Source organism: Takifugu flavidus, chromosome 1 (genome assembly GCF_003711565.1).
Source record: "Takifugu flavidus isolate HTHZ2018 chromosome 1, ASM371156v2, whole genome shotgun sequence".
Taxonomy (NCBI): Eukaryota; Metazoa; Chordata; class Actinopteri; order Tetraodontiformes; family Tetraodontidae; genus Takifugu; species Takifugu flavidus.
In genome coordinates this window covers 14,270,499-14,285,833 of record NC_079520.1, presented here as the reverse complement: position 1 = coordinate 14,285,833, position 15,335 = coordinate 14,270,499, and the positions used below count along the sequence as shown (strand labels likewise).

The following is a 15,335-nucleotide window of genomic DNA, read 5'->3' as shown; positions in this document are numbered from 1 at the left end:
TTATTTTATTCAAATATATTATTACAAATGCTGGTAAACATGTACGATAACCAGTCTTATTTCTAATGTTTCATAATGAACCATCAACACACAATAGTCAGTAACTCTTTCAAAAGTAAATCAATAGTGGTAAATATACATGTATTACAGGCTCTTAAAAGCTTTGAAGGTTCAGATAAACGATTCTAATAATATAACTGGAACGTGAATGACACACTCGGCAGGTTGACTCTTCAAATGACGTAACTCTTACGTACCCGGAAGTGAGAAGGTAGAGAGGCCCCATCGATTCACCGTAACTGCATACACAAGCATTTGCTAATCTATGTTTATGTCATTTTTATCGAGTAACCCTGCTTTTACGTATGGAGTGTCAAGAGGAAAAGCCAATAATCTACACTATGGAAAACAAACCGATTGTGACATGTGAGTGTTATTTTTTCCAAGGAGACGTTTACTCGTATTTTTTATTCTTGCCAGTTAGCAAGCTGGCTAAATGTATTAGCTTTCTATCTGAGCGAGCTGGTATCCCTGTAATAGCCAGTCCAAGGATGCAATCTGTGACTTAATTTCTATTCGACAAGCTTATTGTATCTCTAAAGGAGTTAAATGCCTCCGTGGTTAACGTTACTGGTAGCTAAACTAATCGACAGACTGAACAAATAATAAAACGTCACGGCTCGTTGCATTTGAGAAGCGATATCACCTTATTCTATACTGGACAGCCACTCTTGATTCAGAGTTGGTTCAGTAGTCGACTATTAAGAAGTGGAACCATATGGCACCTCTTGTTAGGTTATTTTTGGAGCTGTTCCTGGTAGTGGTTTTAGGTTTAAAGCCGAGTTGCAGTATGTCCAAATGAGATGTTGGGTTTCCTGCGAGGCTGTCATATTTCCATAGGAGGTGTATGCAGGTAGAGTCATGGTTACTATAGTTATAGTTATGAGCTGTCTTTAATAAGTGGACCTTCCGTCTCCTACTGTGGTGAATGTTCATGAGAATAAAACGGTTCTAAATCGGTTATTCTCGAAATTAGCAAAGGTTTTTTTTTTGTTATCCTGCGTATTTCGTTTGAAACCCTTATATTAAGAAAAACATGCAAAATAATAACATAACCCCTGGTCTCGATGTAAAAGTGGGTTTCTGGTGTGTTTGGGTGATGTGCTCTTTACTGTCTGGCAAAAATAGTCTGAATGCTTAGAAGCTCAGTTTTATTCTCATTAAACATTTCATCTTCTGGCCTTTAAATCGCTATTTCCATTGTGCTCATCACCCTAATGGACTAAAAAATGTTTGAAGGTCCTCATTTGTGCATGGCTGAAACTCTAGATTAAACAGCTACCCATGTAGCATTTTTCTATAGACCACACTGAACATTTTGTGTTGTGCACTAATATATCAGGGTGAGAAAGCAATAAGGACAGTAGTGTGCATTTATACTCCTTCCCTTCTGTATGCCACAATGTTTCCATTGTGCTCAGTGATGAGCGATCAGTTTTTATGGAAATTTCTTTCCATTCTCTGTATCTACACAGCAGTAATGTGATGCACGGAGGCCTCCTTCAACTGTTCCTAGTTGTACTAATGTTGAAAAGTTCAGGCCTATGAGTACCCACTTAATTCTGCTGTATACTGGAAGAAAACTTCCTGATACCATAATAACCAGATTTTATAGTGTTTTACGAGTTCCCTCACTATTACACATGATGAAGTATAGGTATGTTGTTAAAGTTCAGCATATCGAAGTTCCTTTTGGGAATCGTTCCCTGGTAGAAACCTTATGTAACTTTTCTGTCTTGCTGAGTTGCACATCATCTACTTCCTCAGTTGATATCACTGCCAAACACTCTTTTTCTGTGTTGCACACTCATCTCCGCTTGATAAATTTGTCTCAATTCCTGCATTCACTGAAAAACACCCATTTTCTTCTGTTCTAAATTTTTATTGGTGCATGACTGATTGGACATTATAGTCAGCATTTTAACCATACCACCACCTAAAGTATATTTTCTTTGCATGAATCTTGAAACCTTGACCATTTTATTGTGCAGAATGAACATAAGGCATTTTTATAGCGCTGAATATGGTGCAGATGATGCCCATTTCCCTGTAGAAGATGTCCCCTGGTATTGATATAATGGTGCTGTTTACCTTGGGCTGTATATTGTTGTGCCAGCTTTGCATTAAGGACTGTATTTTTAGCAAGTACAATAGAAATTGGCTGGCATATAAACTTGGGGCTGGGCTTGGGTTGTGAGACTTTCAGCACAATAGATTTTATGCCTTTTAGCAGAATAGATTTTATGCTGTCTTTCAGAGGATTAGTGCGATGATGAGGTGAAAGACGTGATATTTGGTGCATAATATACAGTATATAGAGAGAAAACTATTTATTGAGTGTGTTCTCAGTTCAAGTCTCACAGTAAACAAAACATGGAAGGTGTTCTGGTTGTATGGTGAGGTGTCAGGACGAGGTACCTGTGAGCAAGGTCCCCAAATGATTGCATAGGGCCGTGAATTGAGCTGATCACTCATTCTTTGGCGTGCCTTGCCTTTGCCCATGTGCAGCTGGGAAAAGCTCCAGCACAAACAGACAAACTGGAGGAGGAGGAGGAGGAGGAGGAGGAGATGGAGGAGATGGAGGAGATGGAGGAGATGGAGATGGAGATGGAGATGTGAAATATAAAATATAAAAACGTCCCTCTGGTTACAGGTGCTGGAGACCAGACCTTATTTACGTCTTTCCTTACCTCACTGGCCCAGCAACTTCCTAGAGAGCCGATGGAGTGGCGGAGGTGAGTCCACGATAAAAAATAATCAGTCGTTTTTTCGGTATTCTTAAATTTCCCCTTCTGCCATAGATTATATTTGATTTTAAAAATGGTATGAAGAATTGGCACCTCAAGTTACTCCTCAATGTTGTGCTTGCTTTGACATAAAGATCAAGGTTTTTACTAAAGTCTTTGGACTAATTAAGAGAGATGGGGATTTCAAGCAAAAGTATTAATCAGTAATCTCAGCGGACTAATCTTTTTTTTTTTTTTAAAGACAAAAAAACATCCAGACCCACAAACTCCGTAACTCTGAACTTTTTATTTTGACAGTGATACAATTGTTGCTGGAATATCTTAGAACTCACAACACAAGTTACTGTACGGTAACTTAAACTGTTAGACTGTTTAACCCCATTAAACATAATATAATTGACAGAGTGATTTTCTCCCACAGGACAGGTTATTGGGAATTTGTCCAACATATTAGAACTTTAGCAAGATGTTTCACCCTCCGGGCCTAATAAAAGTTAACAAAACATCTTGTTTTATGCTATCAGCACAGCCGAACATGTATTGCAAAAAATATAAGAAACTCTCATAGATGACTTCTGAACATACAATTAGTGGCTTTTTGATTGACATTTAATCAGGAGGGAAGCTTGTTCCAAAGCCTGGGAGCTGCCACAGTGACGTCAGTGGAGGTTCTGTGTTTTAGCCTTGATTTATTTAAAAAAAATAAAATTTAAAGAGTTATCTACAGACCTCAGTGTCCACGACAGAATGTCCATCAGTAAAGTTTGGAAATAGTAGATGCGAACCATCAAAACCTACATGAGCTTGACAATATAATTTTAGAACGATTCTAAAACATACCTGGAGGCAGTGCAGCGATGCCAGTTTGTGGTGGTGTGCTTTTGCTTACTTGTTCCAGCAGGCCTGCTTAAGCACTCAGCACTAGCTGCAGGGGAGGGAGAGAAACCTGGCTAAGGCTAAAGTACGGGGGCTACAATAATCAAATTTAGTAGTTATAAACGCAGGCATGACATGCTTTTGCCTAATCAGGGTCATGGTGGACTAAAGCTCATCCCAGTGAGGGTTAGGAATCCACTCTGACCATGAAATGACAGTACTAAACACAGAACCACTGCGCTACCCTGTTTAGTACTTAAATCAGCGGTTCAGTATTAATTGAGAAATTCCTTTTCTGAGAATTTATTATTTTCAGTGTAATGATGCTTAACTTATGTGGGGAGTGCTGCAAGTGCCACCATCTCGTTGAAATGTTGAATACTGATCAGGGAAATGACTATTTATTCACATTATTGATCAAAATGTTTCAAAGTTGTTTGGTAAAATTCCTTTATCATTGAACGGTGATGTTGATGTGATTTTGAATTCAAACTCAAAATTGAAACAAATGAACTTGATAGTGTGTATGATTATTGTCTGCTTCAGACAGGCAGAAATAGGTGATTTCCATCTAGAGCACCTCTTCCTGTCATGTGAGGTTTTATTCTGATTGGTCCGCTGTCTCAGGGCAGAATCCAGTCCTCAGGAACTAGAATAACCACTCTTGTTAGTCCGCAAACGAATTGCTTCTTAAATATTTGATATTGCTGCAAACGCAAATAGTTTGCTCAGAAACATGCACCTCACTTAAAATAAAATATTAATTCTTTGGTAAGGATATTGCGAAGGTCATTGTGAAAAATTTAGTTCCCAATGCAGATTACCAATGCGACGGGTGTTACTCTAATCAGATCACAAACGTATTCATCATTATAAACAACCAACAATATTTCACAATAATAAACCACATGAAATATGATCAATTGTCACTTTGCGCAAATGATGCATCAGATCCATCGTAACATTCGATCAACGTTCTTCTGCTTACATTCCTGTGTAGGATGTATGGCCGTGCACCAAAAATGATACACCTTGAAGCAAATTTTGTCCAGTTTAAAGAGGAGCTCCTCCCAAAGAAAGGCAACAAAGCTTTGCTGACATTCCCCTTCCTGCACATCTACTGGACTGACTGCTGTGTGAGTAAAGCCCACTCATATTAAGGTTGCTCTTTAGTATCCTCAAGTTGGTGTTCTGGTGTTCTCTTAAAACTTTTGCTGTACAGTATTCTTAAATGTGGAATCATGTTTTTATCCTGTTTGACCAATGTTTAAAGAGAGCAGCTCAACTCTTTAAAATAAAAAAAAGGAATCCTAAATACTTTTAAAATGTGAATATTATATTTTTCAGTTAAATGTATTTTTTTTCCATTTTAGGACACAGAAACATATAAAACCTCAGTGAAGGAGGATATGATGCGATGGCAGAATAGCCTGCGGGCTCATGGGTCCGTAGATTGGGTCATTGTTGTCGTGGAGAGCAATGACAGCAAAAAAAAGAACAAGGCCAACATCCTGCCTCGGTCGTCCATCTTGGATAAGATCCGCAGTGATTTTTGTAACAAGCAGAATGACAGGTGTGGCCAATGGGTGAACAAGTATCATGTGCAATTTTATGACATATATATTTATTTCTGTGTGTTTCTCATTTTCCATCATTTAAATTCAATAATGTGTACAAAAAAATAAAAATGTACGCTTTCTTCAATGGCAGATGTGTGGTTTTGTTGGACCCTCTGAAGGAGTCGTCTCGGTCTCAGGATTCGTGGAATTCTATGCTGCTCAAGCTGCGAACTCTGCTCCTCATGTCCTTCACCAAGAACCTGGGACGCTTCGAAGACGACATGCGTACGCTACGAGAGAAACGTACCCAGCCTGGCTGGAGCTTCTGCGAATACTTCATGGTTCAGGTAGAGAGACAAACAGTGACCGGGCTGATCCACTGTTGTAAAAGCAATGATGGACCAATTTAACTGCTTTTGTGGTCACTCAATGCAGGAGGAGCTTGCCTTTGTTTTTGAGATGTTGCAGCAGTTTGAAGATGCATTGGTCCAATACGACGAACTCGATGCTCTCTTTACACAATATGTCCTTAACTTTGGAGCTGGAGGTAAGCTCTGAAGTGGCCTCGTCAAAGAAAATAACACTCTCCGTGGGATTTTGGTCCAAGTTGTCAGCTGTTCTCCACAGATGCAGCTAACTGGCTTGGCTCATTCTGCGCCCCAGTACGTAACTGGGGCGGCCTGCTGCTTCGAAGGCCCATTGACATGGAGAAGAGAGACTTGATCCAGCGTGGCGAGGCCAACTTGCTTGATCTGAGGAGCTATCTTTTCTCACGCCAGTGCACTTTACTGATCTTCCTTCAGAGACCGTGGGAGGTCACCCATAGGGCCCTAGAATTGCTGCACAATTGTGTTCAGGAACTGCGCCTGCTCGAGGTATGCTTCAGTTGTACCATCCTTCTGTGATGTCACAAATGCTACATAGAACTCTCGCAGTGTATTCCACGTTTTTGCTACAGTCTCAAACCTAAATATGCAAACACATGCGCTCAAATATTTAACTCGCTGAACACTTTTTCCACCAAATCTACTTTTGCAATTTGAGGCGAAAGTGTTTTTGTCATAATCATGACTTGATACAAATTTTTCTGAACAACACATTTGTGCATTGTGAAGCTACAGTACTCACTACATCTGTTGTTCAGGTATCAGTGTTGGATGGAGCACTTGACTGCTGGGTGTTTCTCAGCTGTTTGGAAGTTCTGCACAGAATTGAGGGCTGCTGTGATCCAGCCCAATTAGCTGCAAACTCCACCCACACTGTTGGGCTGTGGGTTTATGCAATTGAAAAGGTGAGTTCAGTCTTTTCAAAACTCAATTTCCAGCAAGTTGTCACAATTTGGTTCGATGCAAGCTGGGAGGGTGCAAATCTGTCTTGAAGTGTGTTGAACTCTGGTTATTGGGAAGCCTAAGCCTCGATGGAAGAAACAAGAAAAAAGCTTGTTTTCAGGGTCTTAGGGATCTTTGGCATCTGCATTTTTACTGACAAAAAACTTTGCAGATCTGCCAAAATCGTGTGAACCATGTGTGAAAAGTACTGTACAATCAAATCAACAAATCACAACTGTTTGTTGTGGCCATGTCAACTTCATGTCAAGCATCTCAAATTAGTCTGTTACAGGTTTTTTTTTACAGTGTTCAGGCTTAAACAATCAAACCAGTTTACAAGATTGCTACAGGAAAATATCGCCATGAGGCAGACATGGTTGTTCAAGACATTTTAGAGCAGTTTTATCAAAATCACATGGTCATTATATAGACTGTTTAAATGACTCACTCAGTGTTGTGCTAATTCATGAGATTAATTAAAGCAGCTGAAGATTAAACTTGTACAGAAACTCAATTCTGGAAATTCCACTAGCATTTATATCTTTCTTGGTATTTTCATTTTCCAGCTAAAGTCTCTGGGGGACCTCTGTGGCCTAATGTCAGAGAAGGGCCCGACTTCGGAGGACTTGAACAGGACCGTTGATTTGTTGGCTGGACTTGGAGATGAGCGGCCTGAGACAGGTGAGTGTTCAGACCAAGCATTCTCTAGTGATGACACACGGGTTGCAATATTTTGAATCATTTTCCACATTTTAAATCTCATTTTACAGTCAACAGTCTACAAAGCCCTTACAAAAAGTTGAAAGAAGCCTTGTCCTCTGTGGAAGCATTTGAAAGACACTATCTGGTAAGTTGGTCGTGGTCTTAAATTTCAGTAATGCACATTACACTCCTGATAACCTCAAAGAAAATTGCTGATGTTGATTTTTTTATTGACCTTTTCCCCCTAATGCTTTTACAATTTTCACCCATTAGGAACTCTCTCACGCCGCTTTGGAGACGTACCAAACTATTGGTCGGCTAAGATCTGCAAGGCTGATTGGAAAGAGCTTGGCGGAATTCTACATGTAAGCCAACCAGACATTTTTACTTTCCAGTGTACTGTGTCATGTTTATCTTCAAGATCACCACATCCACACACATTTACATTCTTCTGGTTGTTTAAATCTTTAACTAAAAGTTCTTGAGGCACTACCTGAAAAACCTTGCACTGATTTGAAGGTAATATAAGAAGAGGAAACTAAAATATTATATACGCGCTTATTTGGGATTGTGATTTTGACATGTGCTTTTAACCCATCCTTTACACACCTGTAGTGAACACACACAAACCGGGCACAGGAGCAGTGGGCCGCACATTACCAGGTCCAGACAGCAAATGGAATCATGTCCCTTGCTCACAGGATTTTAACCGTCCAGTTACAAGATAAATTCCTTTCCTCCGGGCCATGAGCTGCGCCTCTTTTTTTTCCCCAACACAAAATATATTAAGAAGAATATGTAATGTAACTGATTTGTTAAAAATAAATGCAGAATGCACTGTATAACCATTTCACTGCTACTTTGACAGCGTTTTATTTTATTCTGATGCTAACTGTAATTTTTAATTTCTCTTCTAGGAGGAAGGGGGACCCTGAGCGGGCAGAACCATTTTTAAAAGAGGCTCTAAAGTCATACGTGTCAGAGGGATGGAGCCTCCCTGTTACCCATACCAGGAAACAGGTTGCTGAGTGTCAGAAACTGTTGGGCAGAACCGATTCGTATCCTTTGCAATGATGACCTTGAATACACTTTAGCTGTCATCAATATTGGAGGTTGCATCTTTGGCTTGTTGAAGGGGGGTGTCATTGTCTGTTAGCTTTATTTCCTTCATCATCCAGCATAGGTACTTACAGACGAGCGCTTTGTTGGCTGGTGATGTCAACCTAACTACAGCAGAAAGGCAGCACTTTTGTCAAGAAATTCTGAACTTTCCAGGAAAATCTGGAGATAAGTGTAAGTGATATTTTCAACAGCTCACAATGAAGATAGAAAAAACATTTTTGGCATTTTATTGTGCATTATTATAATGTTCAGCTCTCTGGTGTCCCCTGATGTCAGGTTTGGGTATCCACCAAACTTACCCTCTATTTTCTGTTTCAGTGATAATCTTTTTGATGTCTTCCAGTTTATTTAATGTCTTCTCTGTGGATTGTAAATATACAAAAAAATTGAGTAGAGGATATGGAAAAAGTAAAAAACTGCACTCTTGGATGGAGTATTTTTATCATCTGCAAGTCTGCTTAGAGCTAAATAACCACAATTTAACCCTATTGCTCAGTCTCAGTATGAATCCTACCAGGAAACAGGAACAGAAACATTGGTTATAAAGGTCCCATTAGTTCTGGAAACTTCCTCAACCTGTATTTGCTTCCCCCCCCACAGCCAACATAGTTACCCTCAGCATGGACAATTTGACTCATCTCTCAAGGATAAACTTTCATCCAGCAACAGCATCGGTGCACTCTGGCGCAGCCCTAGAGGTGGAACTCATTCTGCAGTGTTTGATGCCAATGCCCGTGCGCATACAGCAGCTAGCTGCAAGCATTTATTTCGCTCTGGAGCAAGTTGGGACTAATGGAAGGTCTAAGGCCGCTCAGAGACAAACCAGCGGTGGAACGGTTGAATTCCCCCAGCGCAGCTCATCGGCAGCCCCCCCTTCCTCTGCTCATGTTTCTTTAGAGCTTGAAGAAATTCATGATAGGAGTCCTACAGACAATTCTCTCAATTCCACGGGTGTTGTTTGTAAGAACACTCATTTGGTTATCCGTCGCCATGACAGCAGCTCGCCGGCAGACACACCCAGCAATCTTAGCCCTGCGGCTGTTACGATGAAGGAAGGAGCACAGATGTTGAAAGTGCATGACGTAACATTACAGCCTGGTACTAACAGCATCATGTTCACAGCTCCAGTAAGTGTATATTCTGAGGGGCATTTAAAATATAGGGATTTTTTTACTACAATTTTCCTCTTTTATTTTCTTAAACTAAAACATGTCCTGTCTTTAGTGTGGACAACCAGGCGTTTACATGCTGCGCCAGCTGTACGCATCAGTCGGCCATGTACAGTTTGTACTCCCTCATATTTACCCATCTGTCCAGTACGAAGTCTATTCTCAGGAGCCTCAACTCACCGTGGAACCTCTCTCAGGTCCGTCTCAAAGCATTTAACCACTAACAACAGCTTTTTTCATAGTTGCAGCTCTAATAGCCTCTTATTCATAGTTATAAATTGCATATCAGTGTGTGTTTCTTGCTCAGGTGGTTGTTTCTTGTTTTCAGAGCCGCTGTTGGCTGGTCTGCCTCAGACTGTGAAATTCACTGTATTGATGGGCCATTACAGTTTAAAGAAAGGAGATGCTCTGCAGTTCAGTAACACAGAAACCATGCCCATCCTGCCCTCCAGCAGCTGCACTGCACACATCAGGAACCCTGCAGCTGGTTCGTGCACCTTTTAAAGCCTGATATAAATGTCTTTGTAACAAAAATTCCACAGTCAAATTGTATTCTGTGCTTCAGAAATGAGGATTTTTACACATTTCTTCATCTAATTTGTTATAATCAACTGAATGGAGGTGTTTCATGTACACTAAATGCTTGTAAAATTAGATTCTTTTAGACATCTGCATACATAAAACATATGTCGTGAAAGTTCTCATGTCTTACTTCTCTGACTCGGTTAGTTTTGGTGGGTGAAAGTGTCCTGTCCATCCAGTCATCTGAAAAGGTGACCAGTATCAGCCTACCTCTCACCCCTCCTTACCACACTCTGGAGTTTAAGCTTGAGGTTCTGTGTGTCATCCCATCTGGAAGTGACCAGCCTAACAATGAGAGGCTGACTAATGGAGAGGTTCGGCATAGACCACGCAGCTACAGTCATCCCAGCACACCCATGACTGCAATCGACCAGACGGTAGGAATCTGTTTAATGTGTGTTTTTCAAGATTACATGCACATTACGTAACATGAAATATTATTTGAAGGAGGACCTAAAGAGTCATTATTGTGTTTCATTTTGTTTGGGTACAAAGACTCGTAAAGATATACGATTAATAAATTAAATAGACATAGTGTTCAGGTTTCAAAATTAAATAATCTTGCCCCTCTGAAGCTCATGTCCACCACAATATTAATCACCGTGCTTTTTTGTCAAGCAACTTTTGTCATTCATTCGGTAATTTTTGAGAGGTAGATGGACCTCATTAATTGTGGAATCTGAAGAATCTCTCTTAAAATTACAAAATGAGCCACGACACATTTTTCCAATTAGAAAATGTGGTCTGCTTCTATACTTCAGATGGTAATAATATAAGTTTAAATTTAAAACCAACATCGGTATTCCAGTCATATATTGGTTTCATGTTGATAAACTGGCTGTGACCTCTTCTGCTTGTCCTCAGATGTCAATTGACTGTCCGTGGTCGATCTACTCCACACTACTTGCACTTACCTTCTACGTACCCTTCAAAACCAAACACTCACTTCTTTCAGCTGGTAACAGGTCAGCTGACATTTTCGTCTGACATTTTAATTGAATAAATCTCAAAGGTTGTGCCCTCTTGTGTTTGTGTTGTTAATAATCTGGCAAAACACTGACTTGAAACATTTGGTTTGACACCACAGGAAGTATATCCAGGTGTGTGTACAGAATGTGTCTGACATCAACTTCAAACTGGCAGATATGAAGCTGTCAGAGAAGCAACATGCATCCCTGGAGCTGAGGTCTCTCAACATCAAAAAGTCACAGGTGACAACACAGAACACGTCTGGCGCTCGGTGTCTCTGTAAAGCTCCATCGTTTCTGAACTAATGTCAGTCTCCTCCCCTCTTGTTACAGCTTTTGTGCAGCAAACACAGTGTGTTCTGTTTGTGGGAGGTGAGGTGGAAGGACAACCTGCCCTCCTGTCTTCAGTGTGTTTTCTCCACTGATTTCTCTCCACTCAATCAAGATGTCTCTCTTTTCAAACTCTTCCACCATCAGTTCCAACTTGAGAGAGTCACTGTAGGTCCATTTAAATTCCCATTTGTTTTTTCTCCAAAAGATTATTGGCGCTGTAATGTTGTTTCTTGTGACGTTGTTTCCGTCAGACGTTGTACAGCGTGCGAGCAGAGATCCTGCCTCCTGCTGGTGAACAGCACTGTCGCTGTGGGTTACTTTGTAAACTGGAGGTGTTCATAAAACGGCTGTCTGAACCTGCAGAGGGAGAGATGGCAGAAGAGAGCAAGACTGACCTTGATGGCCTCAAAACAACCAAACTAATGTATCAAGGTGAGCTTCTGTCTCCCATTGGTGAATGAAAAATTGAAAACTGCCTGTAAAGTCCTTTGTTTGTCACTATGACTGATATGGAAGGTCAGGTATGAGGAAATGCAATATGCTATGGCTGTCTGTGAAATAAAACAATTTCATTTCCAGAAGCAAGCCTTTCGACCTCCTTGTCAGTTCATTTTATCTTTTAGTTGTTGGCTGAATTTCAAACTTGAGCACTAATTTTCACATACCGGTACGTAATGTTGAGTATTTCTCTTCCTTATTGAGTCTCTGATAACAGCAAACTAGTTTTAAAAATAGCTTTAATTTTAGTTTTGTCTTTGGAGACTTCTTTTAAACCAGCACCATAGCAATTTCAACATTAACCTTAAATATCCTTGTGAAAATCATCTTAATACTTTAGATATAAATGCATTGCGTTGTAAATGCCAGCATTCTGAATGATCTCTGAAGCACGAGGCATCCTGATGTGGAATTGCTCTTAAATCTTTTATTATGCAGTGACTCAGTTTGAAGTTTGGAGAGATATGATACTTAAAACCATCTATTTACTGAAGGAGTTTGGCATTCTGCTGCCGTTGATGGGGCCACTTTAGCCTAAATGTGGTTTGGGAAAACCTGGCCAGATGTTACGCTTCAGAGGGAAATGAGAAGTATTTTCCAGAAGTTGCTGCATTGAGGCCCTTGCTGTCATTGCAACCTCTCACGGGTGCTTTGTGAATCAGCATGTCCTTGTTTCTGTTCGTCTCCTCAGTGGCTGATAGCAACAGTAACTGGGCCGTGTGTGGGAAGAGCTCAGGGTTGGTGTCGATGCCAGTGGCAACTGGATCCAGTCAAAAGATGCAGATTGAGGTGATGCCTCTGTTTGCCGGGCACCTCCCCTACCCCAGGATAAAGGTTCTGAAGTACCTGCCTCACACCGCTGGTGTTTTCAACCAGCCAGACCCTGGTAAGCTCCACCTCAGGCTTTGTAAATTGTTGCCTTGTTGAGAAAAGAAAAAAGTCCATTCCAACAACAAATAAAACTGAAGCTGAAACCTCTGCCGAACGTCTTCAGACAGCTGCATGGAGAACGACAGTTTGTCCCTGCTGGATGACCAGGTGGACACGGCAAGCATCCGCAGCCGGGGCAGTGTGCACTCTGTGGGCAGTAGCGACCACCAGCAGAAGGGGATAGCCATGCCGCGGTTGGACTCGTTCGGCCCTGGAGAGGTCTTCAACCACAGCCACATGCAGCAGGTCCTGGTGCTGCCTGCCACCGATGACCACATCATGGAGGTCAACGCCACATGATGGTGCCTCTACAGTGCTGAACTGGGACCTTAAATGGACTCTACTGTTCTCTTGGAGCTTGAGTCCCTGAGTCCATGGCGGACACTGCTGTATCTTACCAGAATGGCTCACATTACTGGAGACATTATAAGATTACAGACTAGACTGTGAAAAGGCAATTCCATCTCCTGATAAACATTAAATGAAGATTTTTCTTTGCCATACTTTGTACATATGTTATATCACTGGATTTATCTTTATTTACACACACAAACACACACAAGCGCTGTATTAATGCATATAATAGCGTATCAGTGCGTACTGGTGGAAGTAGAACACAACCGAGGCTCAGCTGTGTTCCATGAATGGAAACTTTATTTAAGAAATGTATATTTTAATGATTAAATATAATGTTTAAATTTAAAATAATTTAGCATTTACTTTCTGAACAGGTAAAGGTCACATTAGCTGGAACAATCAGCCTCATAAAGCCACACTTGTTCAGATTTTAAAAAAGAAAAAAGGAATGTAAGTCTACTTGTGACTAAATAAAGCTGAAATAGCATCATATGGTACATCAGAGTTTAGCACCACACATTTTGGTACAGTAAACTGTGACCTGGCATAAAGCTTCACCGCAGTGTAGGTAGGCCAGATGGTGTCAGTGTAGTGGCACAGAGTTCATCAAGACTACAATAATGCCACACAAACAACTTTCTGATAACAGATTTATGATAACAGAGCACACACAGTTTGTAGTGGCAGCAAGATCATCTGCACACCAGACTCAAGGGTTTTATTTCCTGAGAATTCCAGCAAACGTTTAATAGTAACTGTAATTTTTGCACAGGAGCAGGTTAAATAAAATAAACTTCTAAAATGATGATAATAAGCCCAGCACTGGCTGACAAATGGACTGTGGAAATGTCATATTGAAATAATTAAAAATGACAGTTACCTTTTAACACAACTTTTGTGATCATTACGAGATTGATTAAGCACGACTTGTCAGTTCACGGTCAGTCAGATTTAGGCCTTTTATTTTTCAGGTTTGTTTCTTAATATAAAGACATATACAGAATAGTATTTTATAATTCATTATAAATTATTTATTATTTACATATGTCATCCATAAAAATGACCCTGGCAGAGTTCCCCTCAATAATGTTACTGTAAAAATGTATTTTATGGAATATGATAAAACAAAATGCATTGCTGTAAACTGAATTCTATAAATTTTACTACAAATTTGCTGGTTTTATTTGAACAAAACATTTTTTCACTCGTCTACGGAGTAATTCGAGCCCTCACAAAGCTCATGACTGCACACAGCAAAGTTTGTGAGCAGAAAATGCAACAAGCGTCTCTTGTGGGGGGGTTGCACACAAACTGATAACATGAGCTGTATTTGACGGCGTCGTTGAAGGACAGTTGAGGGGAGAACAGATCAAAGTGATGCGTGCATATGGCAGATTTAACAACTGCGTGAGCGATCTGTCTGTTGGAAGCTGGAATTCCACGGACCAGCATTCAGCTCCAGATCAGCACGACACCTGCTTCTGCAATTATTTTTATAAGAGACGGGTGAATGCTGATCTACACTTGGGATTTTAAACTGTCATTCTCATCTCTGACTAAAGTTGTTTCTATTTTAAAACATCCAACTGGTCCACTGACAGCAAGAGCAGAATGGAACCCTGGGGGTGCCACCTTTTAGATAGTGGCGGGAGCCAGATAACTATATTAGAGCTTCTTTTTCAAAGGTCTCTAATACGGTAAAGCATCATTTATTCTCCAGTAACTTAGTTTCATTACCTTGACTTGGAGCAGAGATGATTACGAGCAGTCAGTCATTGGTCTGATGAACTCCAGGACTCACGCAAACTTTATCTTAGTCGTTTGTGGGGAACCTCCTGCTGGTGGCTGCTGGGTGAAGGAGGAGGAGGAGGAGGCTCGGAGATAGGACAGAACAAGAAGGAGTATCCGGGAATCCTGGAGTTTGTCTCCATTTCACATCTTCACATCCTGTGTGCTCACAGAACTCACACCAGAACCTCTCATTTCTGCCCCGACCATAAATCTCCCACATATCCCTCACATGCTATGGAAGGACAATTGAGATTGCTTCCTAACAGGCATCTAAGGAGTTCAGTAAAATTTAAAGTTACACATGACATTAAGC

General features: G+C 40.6%; 1 protein-coding gene across 1 annotated transcript; it reads left to right on the top strand.

Annotated features, from left to right (window-relative positions):
• Positions 1-259: 259 nt before the first annotated feature.
• On the top strand, positions 260-14,401 carry trappc10 (trafficking protein particle complex subunit 10). Its single transcript, XM_057048543.1, has 23 exons — positions 260-426; positions 2,714-2,795; positions 4,684-4,819; positions 5,057-5,256; positions 5,394-5,589; positions 5,678-5,789; positions 5,870-6,117; positions 6,387-6,533; positions 7,137-7,251; positions 7,341-7,417; positions 7,546-7,637; positions 8,190-8,330; positions 8,456-8,565; positions 8,995-9,521; positions 9,619-9,760; positions 9,892-10,050; positions 10,293-10,522; positions 11,010-11,110; positions 11,233-11,356; positions 11,447-11,611; positions 11,698-11,878; positions 12,636-12,830; positions 12,939-14,401. Exons 1-23 carry the CDS (start codon positions 366-368, stop codon positions 13,172-13,174), a joined length of 3,777 nt encoding a protein of 1,258 aa, XP_056904523.1. The 5' UTR covers positions 260-365; the 3' UTR covers positions 13,175-14,401.
• The last annotated feature ends 934 nt before the right edge of the window (positions 14,402-15,335 follow it).